Genomic DNA, 17,890 nt, shown 5'->3' on the forward strand with positions numbered 1-17,890 from the left:
TGGGGTAGTGTCCATGAGTGTGAGAGGCGACATTGCCCATGGGTGGGGGGTATGGTGGACCCACAGGCTCACTTAGAGATTTGGGCACCCTTTTAAAATGGCGGCCTGATCTCTGCGTTCTGCTCTCCAGTTGGCTAAACCAATGAGAAACTTCCCAGGGCCCAAAAAAGTGGCTCCGTGTCATTGAATAGCCATGACTGCGGTGGGCACAGTAAGAAGTCTCACAACACCAGGTTAAAGTCCAACAGTTGTATTTGGAGTCATTAGCTTTTGGAGCACAGCTCCTTCATCAGGTGAGTAGCGGTGGGGAACTCACTGGCAGAGCTGCTGGAAAACTCCCTGAAAAATCCGCCACAATTAACTTCGAAACCTTTTGGGAGAATTGTGTCCTCTGTTTCTGAATCATACGGACTGGATTAGCAGCATGGGAGCAGTTAAAACAAACCTGGAACGCTTATAGTGTGCTTAGATCCAAAGGACATCAATGGAGCTCTTTAAAGAGATCTCATTATCCCATGCCAATCATTGAAGGAATGTTGGCATAACTTACCATGGCAAAAAACCAACCTAGATGCAAATGAAGTTTGATGGAAGCAGCAGTTTTCTGACTACATTTTGGATGCCACTTTGGGGGTACAGATTGTTCCACATTTCATTTGGCATTTCTACTGCTTCAGAAAGTATCAATGGAGGCGGTATGAGGGGTTGCACGGTGGCACAGTGGTTAGCACTGCTGCCTACGGCGCAGAGGACCCAGGTTCAATCCCGATCCCGGGTCACTGTCTGTGTGGAGTTTGCACAATCTCCCTGTGCCTGTGTTGGTTTCACCCCCACAACCCAAAGATGTGCAGGTTAGGTGGCCATGCTAAACGTGAAGTTGCTCAAAAAAAAAAACGAAAACGGAAAGTGACTGAAGTCAAGTAGATCAGTCATGTACTAACAGCAAAAGGACTTTCCCCTGATCCCGGTGAGGTGAGAGTTGTAGTAGAGATTCAGCAACCAACAGGTGCGAATGCAGTTTAGTGAGTTGTACGATTTGTGAACTATATAGCCAAGTGCTTGTCCAATTTGTCATCACAGTGAACCTCTATACAAGCTCACGACAAGGATGTTCAGTGGTATTGAGCAAGAAGCAGCGTTCACTTACATCAAGTAACAAGTGATCATAACACCAGTGCTGAGGTACTATGGTGTCAATGAAGGGGACACCCTGCAGTGAGATATGAGTGAAACAGGCCTTGGAGCAACCCCCGTGCAGCCAGGGCAACATTTGCAACCACAGCATTAATGCAATCAGAATGATGTTGCAATTAGGCTGAGAAAGAGTGGCTGAAAATGTCTTTACTTTGAGCATTTCAATCTATAGTTCTTTGGGAGAGAGAAACCAGTCTGGCCACATGTCACTTCTCAGCGGCTTTCTCAAACCACTTCTATCTGCTGCAAAGCCTCTCTAAAGGATGTTACTTCATTTGCACAGATATCATTTAGAAGTGCAGTACAAACAAGGGTAGCAGATGTGCATTGCCGACATGTTGTAGAGTACCACACTCCCTTTGATGGAAGTCGATGACGCAAGTACAGAGTGAGAAATCTTGCAGATGTAACAAGAAGCCACAGCTCAAAGTGGATGACAATAACCCTGCAGAGACAAAATCTGACAGACCAATGTCTTCTCTGACCAAGCTAATTGCACAAGATGCAACATTTCAAGTGCTACAGTAAATAGTGATGAAATGATGCCAGAAACCATCAAGGACACACCCATTGTTTTAAGGTAGTATTGGGTGTACAGAGATTAAGTAATTGTCCGAGAATACATTGTGTCCAAAGGAACTATTGTCATCATCATTAAGGAGATGAGAAGAGAGATGCTAAAGCCCATGCATGATACCCATCAAGGAATTGAGTCTTGCCTGAGCAAGGCAAAAAAAGTGCTCTACTGGCCAAACATGAGTAATTAGATTCAGGCCCACATCAGCCAGTGCCGTGCTTCTAATGAACATCAAGCAAAACAATATAAAGAGTTGCTCATGACATCTGAGACAGACCATGAATGAAGCTTGGAGTAGGCCTCTTCAGTCTCTTTTCAACTTAATTTCTTATCACCGTAGACTACTATTCAGACTACTGTGAATTAGACAAGCTGAAGTCAATGGCAACCAGTGAGACAATAGAATGCTTGAAAGCACACTTCAGTCATCATGGCATTCCCAACATTGTGATGACTGACAATGGCCCTCACTTCATAAGTGAAGAGTTCAGGCACTTCATGAATGTTTGGGAAATTCTGCACTGCACATAACCTCCGCACTATTCCCAGTCAAATGGAAAGGTTGAGGCAGCAGTGAAAGGGATCATCAAAAAATTGACTCAAATTTTATAAAATATTGATCAGGCCACAGTGAGAGTATCGTGTGCAATTCTGGAATCTACATTGTAGCAGGGATGTGATAACATTAGAAAGGGTCCAAAGGTGGTTTTCCAGCATTTTTCCAGGGTGGGAGAGTTTTAGTTATGAAGAGAGATTGGATAGACTGGAGTTGTTTTCCCTGGAGCAGAGCAAACTGAGGGGGGGACATGATTGAAATGTATATAATTATAAGGATGATGTACCATTAATTGGATGCAAGACACGATGAAGATCCAAACTGTGGCTTTAATCAGCTAGTTGTTAGCCTGGTGGTCGACTACAGAGAAAGGCCGACCGCCGGGAAACCTGGGTACTTATACCCCGCCTCGGAGGCGGGGTCTACTTGCCTCTCGACCAATTGGTGAGCAGTCATATGACTAGTCCCAGCCAATCAGACGAGAGGCACATGACCAGCCAGAGCCAATGGGGAACCAATGCTCTGCACCAATGGCAGTGCTCCCACTCATATCACCACAAAGGGGCATAGAGTAGACAGGAAGAAACTTTTCCCCTCGCTGGAAGGACCTTAGATGGAAGGTAAGGGGCAGGAGGTTTAGAGGGGATGTGCAGAAGTACGTTTTCATCAAAGGGAGTCTGGAATTCGCTGTCTGAAAGGGTAGTGGAGGTAGAGACCCTTAAAACATTTAAGAAATATTTAGATGTGCACCTGCGATCCCAAGGCATACAAGACTATGGACCGAGTGCTGGAAAATGGGTTTAGAATAGTTAGGTGGTTGCTTTTGACCAGATGCGATGGGCCGAAGGGGATTTTCTGCTGTAGACCTCTATGACTCCAGGATTCTAAATACTTGTGCGGACAAACAAAAGAAAGTGAAGCAATTTAGATTGAATAGTTTCTGTTCATGCATGATGACTTTCTTTATAAACAATATGTGTGGGTCAAGTGCAGTTAAAAATGATAGTGCAATCCAGGTGTTTCTTTTTATTTTTATGAAAAGGGGGATATTGGGGGATTGCCTTTGTGCTGCTGCCTTTTGAATATACTGTGGCTTGCCATAGTCATGTGACCTCTGAGGTCATCTAGGGCAAAACAAAGGCTTTGGACAGGATCCATTTTACCCTCCGCATGTAACAAATCAGAGCCAGTGGTTGTTTTCCCTGAGGAGCATTTGAGCACCCAGAAATAGTCCCAATCTCCACTGCCCACCCTGGGGGGGATGACTCCTGTTCCAGTGCCAGGATCAAGTAATCTTGAATGGCTAAGTGCAGAGTAAAATTCTTCCCACTTTGTATCAACTGTATACTTTTCCCCAATTCTGGAAGAGTGGCCCATACCATTGTCGCATTGTTTATTTCAGAAATGCAGTAGGCTCCAGAAATTCCAATGTGTGCAGAAGAGGGGGATTTATGTGCTGTTGGTCGACACGCAAGTGAAAGTAGTTTGAGGCTCACTTAATTAATTTCTAATTTAACACATTTTGAAATATACATGTTCAAGAAAGTATATTTAAAGCATTGTTACAGTGAAATACCTTTAGACTAAGGAACGGGTAACTTGTTGCTTTATGCATGGATGTAAACTTTTTACTAAGCAGAACAGTTAATCTAATTGTTCCTCTGTTTTGAATTTAAATAATTGACGAATGGGGATATATGCAATATTATTTATTAAATAATATTCACATTTCATGAATTTTGATATGAATTCTTCAACTGTTTTTTAATTTGAAGGCACATTTTGCGGCACATGGGGATTATCGACTCCATCTGGATCGTGTCGGCAGGGACACTTCTGTTTAACTGGTTGAGTATTTGCATAGAATTAATTCTGATCCTGACTCTTTAGCGAGATTTGCAGTTAGTTATGCAAACCATGCAGTAACTATGTCCACAGCACAGTACAAACAAGAATGGAGAAATTGCACTCAGGCATCTTCACATAACCAGTAACCGGTTATGCTGAAAGCAAATCTGAAGAAGATTTCACCCGATATTTGAGTTTGTCTAATTGCATTTAAGGGAAAATAATGGACAATATGAAAACTCATAGAATAGTGACAAGTTGCAGCACAGAAGGACCCCATTTAGTTCATTGTGCCTCTACTGGTTCCTCGAAAGAGCAGTCATGCCCAATAGTTCCACATCCCCACATTTTGATCTATAACATTTTCAAGTTCCTCATCCTGACGATTCATCCAATTCCTCTTAACATTAATTATGGAATATGCTTCCATCACCTTTTCAGGTAAAGTGGTAGAGATTATTATCCGAGTGAAAAAATAATCTTTTCACCTCCAATAAATCTAAATCTGATCCAAATCAAGTAGTCCCAATAATTTTGAACCTGTAACTTCTAGTAACTGATCAACTCGTCAAAGGGAAACATTTTCCCTATCTGCTCTGTCAAAACCCCTCATCACCTTGAAAAGCTCCATTAGGCGACCTCTTAAGCATCTCTGCTTGAGGGAGATCCCCGTATCCCCGTAACCCAACCTAACCTTTTGGGACACTAAATTGGACAAATTATAACTTTTCTATCTTCTTTATGAACCTGAATTTGCTCGACGCGGGAGAAGATGTCAGCCATTCGTCCTGATGTCATCACGTATTCGCGTAATACTTCTGCAGGAGAGTCGGATGCATGCCCCCAGCAATCTAGCAGACAATTTAGCCCATAAGGGGGTCAATTGAATGCGACCTTAGTGACCCACCTGCTTTTACATTTGGCAGGTGGGTCGATTGACCAGGTGGCCTTTGGATTTTGTCTCTAACCTCGATGCAGGGCTGAAATAAAATGTACAAATTTGTCTGGGGACTGAGGTCTGTGTATGATTGCGCTACCTGGACACTCATGGCATGGTTTCTACATCGATATTTATATTTGGTGGGTAAGCAGCTACCTGTGACAGCTACACATCGGCTGTCCCCCTGAGGGAGCACATTAGAAATGCCATCCCCACACCTTCCCTTTTGCTGCGCCTGCACTCTTCCTGCCCTCCCCGGCAGCACTCAAGCTTTCACTGAACACGTTTCACGCTGGGTAGCCATATTGGCCAGTCAGCGTGAAATTGAACTCCATGGCCAACCGCGGTCAAGAACACATATCTGGACCACTTCCAGGCCATGCTGAGAGCACGCACCCAAAGGGCGAGAGGTTTAGGCCAGGGTGTCATAAAATAATTGCGCTTTTATTGTCACTCTATTTAGGTGTGGATGTTGAAAACCCAAATGGTAACCTCAGTACAGGAGTAGGAGGGCCCTGCCCAATGGGACACTATTGTCCAGCTGGCACAAGCATTTCTCTGCCCTGTCCAATGGGTACATACTCGGACAAGTAAGTCAAATCTTTAATCCATAAATGCTTGAGATTGATGAATGATTTAATAAACAGTATTTTGTAGAGTTTCATAGAGTTTATAGTACAGAAGGAGGCCATTCGGCCCATGGAGTCTGCACCAGCCCTTGGAAAGAGCACCCTACTTAAGCCTACACCTCCACCCTATCCCCGTAACCCAACCTAACCTTTTTGGACACTAAGCACAATTTGGCAAGGCCAATCCACCTAACCTGCATATCTTTGGAGTATGAAACATCTGTCCTACTTGATCTTCTTGCAGATTCCCATTTTTAATTCTTAATGACTGAGAAAATAAAGATTCACTTGCAACTATGCTAAACTTTGACTCACCAAAATAAATTATCATTCCAAATTAGCAGCCTGATTGTTTCTCTGTTGTCTATATTACAAATGTTTATAATGCATTGTCAAGTGAGTACTCTGAAACAGCCTACTCCAAAAGCTCTATGCAAATCTCCATCTCGGCCACATGTAAAGTTGTAATAGATACAATCAGCGCTGTACTGTAAACTTTTCAAATTAATTCCCTCTGATTTCAGCCAATGAACAATATTGAACAATAAAGTAGATGCAATCAATGATATAATGATGCTGTTGCACTCCTAATCCACTCTGTTCAGCATAGCTCGGCTTACAAAGGGCAGGATTTTCTGACCCTTCCCACCAGCAGGACCTTCTGATCCCGCCAAAGGTGAGCACCTTGGTGGGTTCCCCGGCAGCGGGACGGGTGAACCATGCAAAACACCATAGGCATCGGCGGGACTGGAAGATTCCGTTGGCAGCCAATGGCGAGCTGCCTCCCCTGCCGGAAAAAAGGCTGCAGGGGGCGGAGCTGGAAAATCCCCACCAACGTTTTCCAGTACATACTAAGCAGCGGCTATACTCTGCCTGACCGGTGAGAGGACAACCAGTTCTTGGTTTGATTGCCGGCACTGCAATCTGAGGTAAATCTGTTGGTTTCATTAGGGTTACACCCATATTCCACCTCACACCCACACAAAGTTGTTCTATAAATCAAATGTTCAGGCCCAAACTAACTCCAAAATGTCATGGGCTGAGACTCCCTCCTTCAAGAATTGATGCTCCATTTCACAATGTTTTGGGCCCTGATGCCATATTCTGTCTCTGAACTGCAACATCCAGTTTACTCCAACACTGTATTCGGAATGTGAATACATTATATGACCATTGACCATCAACGCTCACAAACAAATGGCCTTTGCATCTGGCATTCACGTCAAATAAGTAGATTTATCTTTGGGTTCCATCTAGTTGTGTGAGATTCATGCAGCAGAAACTGACAATGCCAGCAAAAGTCTTACATTTTACAAGAACAGCTTTCGTCGCCATAAGAATGTTTAGGAGCATATGAGTTAGTACATCGACCACCAATTAATAAATCATGCCCACCCATCCAGTTTTTACCATATCTTTTATTCCTTCTCTCTTCAGTAATGTATCCAATTGTCACTTGAATCCGCTTTCCACATCATTAAACCCAATCCTTTAGGCCAAAAAGTTGCACTTGACATCCTTTCTTTCTCCTTCGACTTTTGGATCACAAAATCATTTAGGTGCATTTCTGTTCCTGGTAACTTGTGTTCAAGCAAGATTTTGAGTGGGATAGCACATTCTATTTTAGTATAAGAATTGTTTATTATCTTGACCATTTGATTTGCTTGAGTAAAATTATAATTCTAATAATTTTTAGGATTTGTTGTTGGTCTTAACGTCCATGGATTTTTTTTCCTTAACCACTTTTTAAATGGTTTTCTGCAATTTGGGAAACAGAAAATGGTTGTTTGTGAGAAACTACATTTAATTGTTTTACAAATTTAAGTTCCTGAGAGTTTTGAGTTGGTGCAGCTTTTTCCTGTCTTAATTGTCCACAGTACAATCAGGTGTTTTTAAAAATCTGTTTGATGAAATGATTAAAAGTAATTTGTTCTTAGAATGACACTTTATTTTTAAACAAACCATGCATTGATTTAATTGATTAACTATATCTGTAGGGCAAAACATCTGTATTAGAGGGAAACATTTCTGTATTTTGTGATATTCTGTATTTTCTAATATTATTATTTAATTGCTCTTGACAAGAAGATATGACTTTGTTAGTGATCTCTATGTATCTAAAGAAAATGTATCATTTGTTTGTGGATGGCACGGTAGCACAGTGGTTAGTACCGTGGCTTCACAGCACCAAGGACCTGGGAGACCAAGGACCTACTGAGGCTGTTTAGCACAGGGCTAAAGAGCTGGCTTTGAAAGTAGACCAAGGCAGGCCAACAGCACGGTTCAATTGCTGTAACAGTCTCCCCGAACAGGTGCCGGAATGTGGCGACTAGGGGCTTTTCACAGTAACTTCATTTGAAGCCTACTTGTGACAATAAGCGATTTTCATTTCATTTCATTTTCATTCATTCATTTCGGTTAGCTTCCCGGCTTGGGTCACTGTCTGTGCAGAGTCTGCATTTTCTCCCCGTGTCTGCGTGGGTTTCCTCTGGGTGCTTCGGTTTCTTCCCACAAAAAGTCCTGAAAGATGTGCTTGTTAGGTAAATTGAACATTCTGAATTCTCCTTCCGTGTACCCAAACAGAAGCCATCATCTAGGGGATTTTCACAGTAACTTCATTGCAGTGTTAATGTAAGCCTACTTGTGAAACTAGTAAAGATTATAATAATTATTATTAATGGAATGTAAATTCTGAGGGTCCCAAGGAAATAAGAGATGAACATTTGCCTTTAGCCCATATAGCTCTTGTTCCAGAGATAGGGTGACACAGGGGCTGGGATTCTCCCAGAATCGGTGGCACGGCCTGTACCGGCGCCAAAGAGTGGCGTGCACCACCCTGGCTTCGGGCTGCCCGGAAGTTGTGGAATCCTCCGCCCTTCCGGGGCTAGGCTGGCGCTGGAGGGGTTGGCAGCACACCAACCGGTGCTGAAGGGCCTCCGCCGACCGGCGTGAGTTGGTGCATGTGCAGGACCAACAGCGTGTTCTGGCACATGCGTAGAACTGCTGGCGTGTTTCCTGCATCTGGGCAGGGGGTTAGGGGGTTTCTTCTCTGCACTGGCCATTGCGGAGCCTTATAGAGGCCGGCGCGGAGGGCAAGAATGCTCCCTCGGCACAGGCCCGCCCACAGATCGATGGGCCCCGATTGCAGGCCAGGCCACCGTGAGAGGCCCCCCATGGAGCCGGATCCCCCCCCCCCCCCCAAGGACTCCGCTAACCGCCCTCCAAGCCAAGTCCCGCCGGTATTGACCATGTCCATTTCACGGCGGTGGGACTGGCCGAAAACGGGTGGCCGCTCGGCCCATCAGGGACCAGAGAATTGCCGGGGGGCCGCTGCCAATGGCCCCCGACCGTCCCAGCACGATCCCTGCCCCACCCGAAAACTGGCGCTGGAGAATTCGGCAGCTGCCGTTGGAGCAGGATTCACGCCCCCCCCCCCCCCCCCTCCCCCCCTCCGGTGATTCTCTGACCCGGCAGGGAGTCGGAGAATCCCACCTATGATGATCCAATTCCTAAGCTTCAAGAAGAGGTAAATTTGGACTATTTCCAAATAATGAGAAGTGGGAATAAAAGTTGGAAAAATAGTCTTTGTTGGCACAATGTTACTGAGGTTTCTAGGGTATGACTTTTCTGGACACAGTTCAACGTCACTTCAAAGATAGGGAAGAGAAAACCATTGGGGGCGATTTCCAGCCCAAGTTCGACTTCAGTAAGAACAGCGCCATGGGCACAAAATATGGCCAGAATCCAGAAACATAACTCTCGCTGGTGAGATTGCATTTTCTGATTTTTCAGGGCCCACACGTAAGAACGTTGAGAACCTGATTTTAATGTATTATCATCTGATTAGCAAGCCCTCCCACCGAGCCTTCTCCTTTACAATATGAATTGGGTGCCGGTGCGATTTACAACAGCTGCATGAAAACGGAATTAGGCACCCTCCCCTCCACAGGGAATACGGAGATTAGGGCTGAGTTTTCCATTACCCTCCAGCACACCAATTTCAGAAAGACAACCAGAGAGGACATGGAGGACATGATAAGTGCAACTCGTGGGGGGAATAGGTTGCTGGCAGGCGTTTGCAGCTATTCATGGTTGTGAGACTCTAGGTTTAAAGGGGTCAGGCGGCTGCTTTGCAGGCAGTACTTTTCATGTCCTCCTCATTGGGCCTGTGCCGATATTACCGCTGAGGGATTGCCTTTTAGAGTGCCAGCTGGAAATTGGGTGGGAGCAGGTGAACCCATAGGGTCATCATAGGGGACAACTGTGAGGTCTTTTAGTGGGACTCCCTGAGATGCCAGGCTACAGGGGCAGAATGGGGGACTCAGTCAAGGGATGATTCCCAGCCTCATGAGCACTGAAGACCCTCACACATGGGGCAGGATGTGTTCAGCCAATATGAAACCCAGCACTTAGGCTGAACTTTGAAGCCTGAGAGCATAAGATATCTGGAAGTTCAAGGCCACTGGTTATGGAGGCCAGCCAGGCTGTCAGGGATTAGTGTCAGGTGGCTGGCTATTCAAGTTGGACGGCTCATTTAATCAACCACCCATGAGAGCTGGTGGAATGAGAATGCCCTCAAAGGATGAAGTTGACTGTAAATTGCAGTCTTCACATGTATCAAGCATATCTCGCCTGACAAAAGGATAAGTGAATTTCGTATTTGACTCCCTGACCTTTCCTTGATGAGTCAGTTGTGCCAATTTAGTCAACATTCAAATGTCTGAGTGAGCTATTTATTGGTGTCCAATAGTTAACAATTGGTCAGTCTTTTGGCATCTTCTGTCATGATTATGTGAAGGGGTTGACAAAGAGGTGGAAATCCAGGGTCGAAGAGTTAGGGAAGGAGGTGCTTGACCTGGAGTTACATCTTGGCTGGCCCGATGAGGACCCAGCCCTGTGGCTGGTGTACGAAGAGAAGATAGGCACGCTGAGGGACCTGCAACTCGTCGGGTCCCGCTGCGTGTACGCAAGGTCATGGATCCGATTCCTTAAGGACCTGGACCATGGTCTCCTCTTCTTCTCACTGGAAAAAAGGCACTAGGTCCGTCAAAAGCTCCTTACGCATCTGGCCAATGACAGATTCCTTGTCTCGGATCCGGAGGGCATCAGGGTCTAGGCCCAAACTTTCTACACTGACCTTTCTCTCTGAATCCATCCAGTGAGGATGCTTGCAATGTTTTGTTGGATGACCTGCCCCCCAAAGGGCGCCAGAAAGCTCGATGCCCATATTAGCCTGGGGGAGCTGACCAGCACCCTGGACAGCCTCTGCAGTGGAAAAACCCGAAAGCTAGATTCTAGGCATTCCGGGGGAGAGTACCGGTGATATGCCCTTTTTGTGGCGCAGGGCCATTATTGCCCTGTTACACAAGAAGGGAAATCTCTACCTACTTATGAACTGGTGCCCGGTCTCCTTCCTCAGCACGGACTATAAAATCTTTGCCAGGCCAATTTCTTCCTTCCTCGGCACCCTGCTGGACCACATGGTCCACCCTACCAGTCCTACATGGTCCCGGGCCGGACCATCTATAACAATATTCACCTGGTCTGGGATCTGATCCATCATTCCCAGAAGGCTGATCTATCAAGCGCCTTCCTGTCTCTTGACGGGGAAAGGCGTTGGACAGGGTGGATCATGAATACCTATTCTGAGCTCTGCAGGTATTTGGATTCGGGACGCACTTTGTCACCAGATCCGACTTCTGTACGCCGCCACAGAGTGTTTGTTAAGGCTAATGGATACCTGATGTCTTCACTTTGGGAGAAGAGTGCGTCCGGGCTGCCACTTGTCTGGTTAACTGCATTCTATATGCGTGGAGAATTTTCTGTTCCTCTTGCGGAGGAGGTTGTCGGGATTGGTTTTGTGCGGTTGGGCATCAGGGTGCCCATTGGGCACCGCAGGGGCTGGGGTGCCTTATCAATGCCGTTAATCACATTTTGGCTTCATGTTTTAAGTCTCATTTGTGATTCGCTTTCGGTTCAAGGTAGTTTCCCTTTAAGTGACTGTCCCTTTAATTTGCCCCTCAGTTCATTTGATTTTATTTAATTGGTTATTTATGTTAAACAAAATAGTTGGCTGAGATCAAGCCCAAGATGAGGTGCAAAGCCTTTTCTTGTCAGCTTCGATCTTGTATATCTCTCTTGTGGAGACCATGTTGGGTTGAATTTGAATTAATTTTTGGAGCAAGCAAGGAGATGGATGAAGGGTTTTCCCTGTCCACTCTGCACACTGGCTTTGTGTATTAAAGGATGGAAGCCTCAAATTGGGAGCACCTGCTGCTGAAACTGCTGCTAACTGCCTTTGCCTGGGAGAAATACCAGCTTTCTGGGACAGGGGGAGGCTGTCACTGCCTTTGCTTCAATCTTTGCTGGTGGAGGAGTGTTAATTGGGAGAATACTGCAAGAAGTTGAAGTTTGGGGAGAGAGAGGCCAGGGCTGCAGGCTGGACTCTGGAATTGGGTTTGAAGCAGGGCCTGCCTTTAACATCTCCAGCCTGCAGGAGAGGGAGGGGTTACATCACAGAGACTGGAAGTGAGTCTGGGCCTGCTGCCTCCAATTCAAACATTCATAAAGGACAGCAAGAGAGGGGGGTGCAGGAGGGTTGGAGAGACTGGGCCTGAGTCTGGGCTTAATTTCAACAACTAAAGAAGCTTAAAAGTTTGAAGCCTGCAACACAGGGAGAGGCAGGTGGGTGTTTTTTTTTTGCATTGGAGGAGGGGGAAGTTTTCCATCGTGCTGAGACAGGAGTGGGAGGTGAAGAAAGCAACCTTTTGTGGACTTTTAGCTGGGCCCCTTCTGAGCTGAAGACCCTGTCCTCCCACACTGTGAAAGGTCTACAAGTCACCCCCCCCCCCCCCCCCGCACCTGCGGGATCACCGCCAGCGCCCCACCCCGGCGATTCTCTGGGCCCCAATGGGCCGAGTGGCTGGCGAGTTTGGCAGAGTCCCGCCGGTGTGGAATACTCACCTCCCACACGGCGTGACCTGGAAGGTGAGTGTGCGGGAGGGGGGTGTGGGGGACATCCTGGAGGGGGGTGTGGGGGACATCCTGGAGGGGGGTGTGGGGGACATCCTGGAGGGGGGTGTGGGGGACATCCTGGAGGGGGGTGTGGGGGACATCCTGGAGGGGGGTGTGGGGGACATCCTGGAGGGGGGTGTGGGGGACATCCTGGAGGGATGGCCAGGGGAATCCGACCCGGTGGCTGGGCCCCCACGGTTGTCTGGCCCACGCGGGGCCTACCGATCAGCAGGCGGGCTGGTTCCATGGAGGCCTATTTTACTCCATGCCAGGCCACTGTAGGGCCCCACCATATTGCCCAGGAGGCCGGCGCAGAGAAGAGAGCCCCCGCGCATTCGCAAAAATACACCGGCCACTCCGCGCATGCGCGAACTCGCATAGGCTGTTCCACGCTGGCTGGAGTGTGGGGATCCCTCCAGCGGCAACCTAGCCCCCTAGAAAGGTGAGAATTCCTCACTTTCGCGGGCCGTTGATGCTGGAGTCGTTGCCGCCGGTTTTCATGCCAGAGTGGGGCATAGCCCCATTATCAGAGAATCCCGTTTAGTCCCATTATCAGAGAATCCCGTTTAGTCCCATTATCAGAGAATCCCGTTTAGTCCCATTATCAGAGAATCCCATTTAGCCCCATTATCAGCGAATCCTATCTAGCCCCATTATTAGAGAATCCCATCCTAGGTGTTTGAAATTAAGAATTTAGAACTTGAGTTTTTAATTCAAAACTTGTGTGCAGTTTTGTCCAGACAATTGTGCCTGGAGTATGATGATGTGTTGAGATTTATTTGGTTTACTGACAATTTTCTGTCTGGGTTTTTTTTCTCTTAATGTCACAGATTGTACCTTTCAGTGGCTTCTAACTGCACAGTGTGTAGTCCAGGAATGTATTGTGGATCAACAGGTCTTATAAAACCTTCAGGACTCTGTGACCCTGGTTTCTTCTGCTTGGCTGCTGCCACAACACCAACACCACTGGGTAAACTAATCTTAAAACATTTACTGGTGTTATATTTGCTATCACTTGGTGTCACATGACTGAGATCTCTTAAAAAGAGAGAGAGAATAGTTGGGACTGTATTTATCATTCAGCTATCTAACATGCCATAGATCATGGTATATAAGTCAACCCATCCATTTTTAATTACCAAAAATCATGAAACGCCCATGAATTGCAATCTTCCCAGCTACCAAACTGTTGAGCAGAAAGTTTCAAATATAGCTCTGATGAAAACCACAGAACATGAGACAACAATTTCTGGTGGTACTAGCCAGCCGTAGCCAATTGAAGAAAAGTAATGCCTATGGTAATTTTCAAACATAAAACCATGCGAAAAGAAAGTTCAATAGTGTGTGGAATAGACATCCCACTGGCCTATTCCGAGGTTGCAGCTGATTTGTAAGGGACTTGTTAGATCCATATAATGATGAGATGAGATTATTAGGTACTTGCCAAGAAATAACCCCAAATTGCAGAATCTCGTAGTGAATGTATTTACATATGTCTATGTCAAAACAGGTATTGAGCTAAGAGCAATTTCCCAGAGTCTTGTCTGTGTGATTGTTGACAATTCGCTTTAAGAGCAGGGTATCTAACATCCATAGTTCAACCTTTGGATGTGTGCCTGAACAAGCCATGTTCATGTCAAATGGAATAGGTGAATGGAGTAAAATCTTCACAAAGAGTGACAATTTATGTTTTTGGTTACATCACCAAATCATGAAATGTTAATAATGTACAAACTATAGTGCAAAAGGTACAGAATATCCAAATCAATGGATGGAGGGGAAGTCGATTTGTTACTGAAGGTTGAATATGAAACTGAAAGTGCTAAATGTGATCCAGGCTGGGATCCTTACAGCCCGAAAGTGACCCAGAATATTTTGATGAACTCTTTTACATTGGATAATTGAGACGGTGTGTGGGATTTTCCTCCCCTGTTCTTGTTGGGCGGAAATGGCGGAAGATATGTCCAACACCTTGCTGGAGGGGCAACATTTGCAACTGCTTTTTAAAAATGGGAAACTGGTGAACAGAACCCATCTGAGGCACCCAGGCAAGTCCAGCCCCGGGGGGGGGGGGGGGGGGGGAGGGGAAAGAGTCATACCTGGCACTGCCCCCCGGCACCAACCCCAGAACTGTCAGCATGATTTCGTGGGACCTGACAACTTGGGTTTTTTTTCACTATATGAGAAAAATATTTGGCAGGAAAAGCTGGCAGTGCAGCTGCCGGGCTACATCCCACTGTTCCTGCATGAGTTGGCAGAAAATTCTGCTCGATAAACTGGTTTGTGGTTAAATTTTAGCCTTGTCAAATTAATTATTTCAATGGCACATGTCACATTGACTTAATGTGAACTACTAGTGTTTTTTTTTTCTTTTTTTCATTTTAAAATGATGGCCACAAACACCGGCGGTTCCCATTTTATATTCTGCGTTCAAGTCAATCCCTATTTTTGGAAAGATTTTTCGAGGCTTTGATGGTCAACCCCTACGCTGTGATTTAGTCATAAACAAATGGAAATGGCAGGACCTCCTTAATGTTGGCCTAACTTAGCTGGGATTCATCTATCTTCACAAAATAAAACATTTGAAGAGTGATTCATATATTTCCCCCTCTGCCTTTAAACCGAAAAAAGAGCATAGCACTAAATCATTAGTGATTTGTATATTGAAAGGAACTGCTGAATACCACCCAGTACTGAGAATAATCGACTTAATATTGGTTGTGTGTTGGAACCCACATTCATTGAATGCGTCCCAACACTGGAGCCTCTAGAATTGCAACTCCAGAAGTATTAGATCCTATAAAGGGAACGTTATATTAGAAGCCAAACTAGTTACAGTATTAGAACACATTATACATAACTTTTCAGTTTCTCCTAAAAACAAAATATACTAGTAATTCAGGAATGATTCAGTAGTTAGGCTGAGATAATCTTCATATGAACTGGCAGTAATGCAAGAGTCTGATAGGAAAAAAGGAGAACATACGTCCCTTGAAGAACAATACAGGTGGCTCCAAGACTCCCACCATCTGCTAGATGGAGCCAGTGGAATGTTGAATGGTGCAGATGACTGTAACTCTGATTATTTTTTCATATGCTCATGAAAATCCATTTTAAATCTGGTAGATTAACACTGCAGACAATACAAAGCTCGCGTTTCACTTTGAAGAGTTTGCAGTACTTGGTTTTCAAATATTGGCTATATTCCAAGGGAATATTTGCAACAGCGGAATTCGGGTTTAGTTTTGAAAACCATGACTAAAATCTGAAGATTTAGATGCCGAACTAACGAGTGTTTAATTTATCTTTGACACAGGTAAAACTCTTCTTCCTAACTAAAACACTTTTCAATGGGAAAAATATGTTTGAAAGAAGAGTTGCAATGGTGTGTGTAGCTGGCAATGCTATAATCAAGACAAAAAATCAATCTTGGGGCTCAAACTATGAATATGAACTGTTTGAACGTTGATCTTTTAGTTTGTGACCTTTTCTGAACTCCTGCATAGTTCATTGTGAATCAAAAAGTGCCCCTATGTTTTGTTTTTATCTCTTGTGATGATATCTAAACTCCCCTAAAATCAAGAATGTAGAAAGAAACACAGAGATATTTAATAAAGGTTGTTTAAAATGTTGTATTAAGAAGTGTTGTTCTACTTGTAGATTCGGATGACACCGGAGGCCTCTGTCCTGTCAGTCATTATTGCTCTTCGGGCACTGTCCAGCCCATGGGATGTCCAGCCGGGACATACAATAACCTAAGCGGACAAGCCAGATGTTTCCCCTGTGCTTTGGGGTATTTCTGTCCGGAGAATACTACCACTTACAGTGACTTCCCCTGTCCTGCGGGATTTTACTGTCCCAATGGTGAGAATGACAAATCCTCTCCTTTAATCTCTGCTGTTGGCCAGCCGGCAATGAAATGATCTGTATTCCACTCAAATGTAAGCTCTGTGCATTGGAAACTCCATTGAACTTTACTTAAACTCTGTGATTTTATTATGTGAGCGTTTTCTGTACTCATTACCTCATTTATTTGCGAATGTGTGATGAAGCTGTGCAACTGAACTCCATTGCAGGGAAGGCAGGAAGTTATATCGAGGACAGAGATTTTTGGCATGAATAAGGAAATAACATTGAACTGAAACATCATGTTATGGAGAGGAGGGGATTTAATTTAAACAGCCCTGATTTCTCCTCTCGCCACCCATCTGAATGTAAATGTGTTTTTAAAATTTTAATTTCCCCCTTTTACCAGCGATGCTATGACCCAATGTAATTTCTGTTAATAACCCACAGCAAACTCGATAGGATGAACTTAAAGGGTTAGTTTATTCTACACACAATCAACATGGGAAGAGGGTTGACTGGCAATGTCTCCCAGCCTCCCCACCCCCACTTTTTCTTTCATGCAGGAAAAGAGGGATAAAGAAAAGAAAAGAGAAGGCAAAGATCACAGAGAAAATAAGAATTATTGGCCAGGCTATTTCCAATGGCACAGTTTCCTTTCCCACCCTCCGAAGAGTCGGCGGGGACACATCCTGGTCAATGCTGCCTGCCTCGCAGCCATTTTACATAAAAATGAGTGTCAATTGGTTGCAGGCCAGATTTCAACCTCTCACTTGGGAGGAAGGCCTGGCTTAGAGAGCTGCCAACCACTCTGATTGGCTGGCAGCTCTCCAGTCCCTGCTGCAACCGGAGCTGCAGTGGAAAGAAGTGGAAGTACATTAAGATGACAGAGCCCAAGTCACGGGGATGGATGGAAAGGAATGGTTTTGGGGTTGTAGAGTGGGGAGGGGAGGGAAATCCAAGGAAAAATGAGTGATTGGGATGTCAGTGGTGAGGGTGGGAGAAAGGGAGGTCAGGCAGTCACAGGACCTTAGAGGGATGACGTCCAAAGTTAGAAGGGGCTTCTGAAGGAGACATTTCCCCTTGCCCACCTTCCCACTCGAGATCTAAGCCTAATCATCATCAGCACACCCCAGGCCCAGGAAATTCTCTTGTCAACCCATAAACTTGATGGTAGGCTGGAAACAGCCCCTAAGTGGCCAATAACTGGCCACGATTGTGGCAAGAACAAGTAGCCCATCCAAGGACTTGCACGCCAAGCATAAAATCGCTGTGATATCAGGACA

General features: G+C 45.3%; 1 protein-coding gene across 1 annotated transcript in view; it reads left to right on the forward strand.

Moving 5' to 3' along the window:
* The window catches only part of LOC119954018 (multiple epidermal growth factor-like domains protein 6), a 73,100-nt gene that overhangs the window by 38,073 nt on the left and 17,137 nt on the right, over positions 1-17,890 (forward strand). Inside the window, exons 10-13 of the mRNA XM_038778793.1 lie at positions 2,112-2,249; positions 5,579-5,705; positions 13,589-13,728; positions 16,419-16,622. Coding sequence (XP_038634721.1) covers positions 2,112-2,249; positions 5,579-5,705; positions 13,589-13,728; positions 16,419-16,622 — 609 coding nt within the window. The remainder of the gene's footprint in view (positions 1-2,111; positions 2,250-5,578; positions 5,706-13,588; positions 13,729-16,418; positions 16,623-17,890) is intronic.

This window comes from Scyliorhinus canicula, chromosome 19 (genome assembly GCF_902713615.1).
Source record: "Scyliorhinus canicula chromosome 19, sScyCan1.1, whole genome shotgun sequence".
NCBI lineage: Eukaryota > Metazoa > Chordata > Chondrichthyes > Carcharhiniformes > Scyliorhinidae > Scyliorhinus > Scyliorhinus canicula.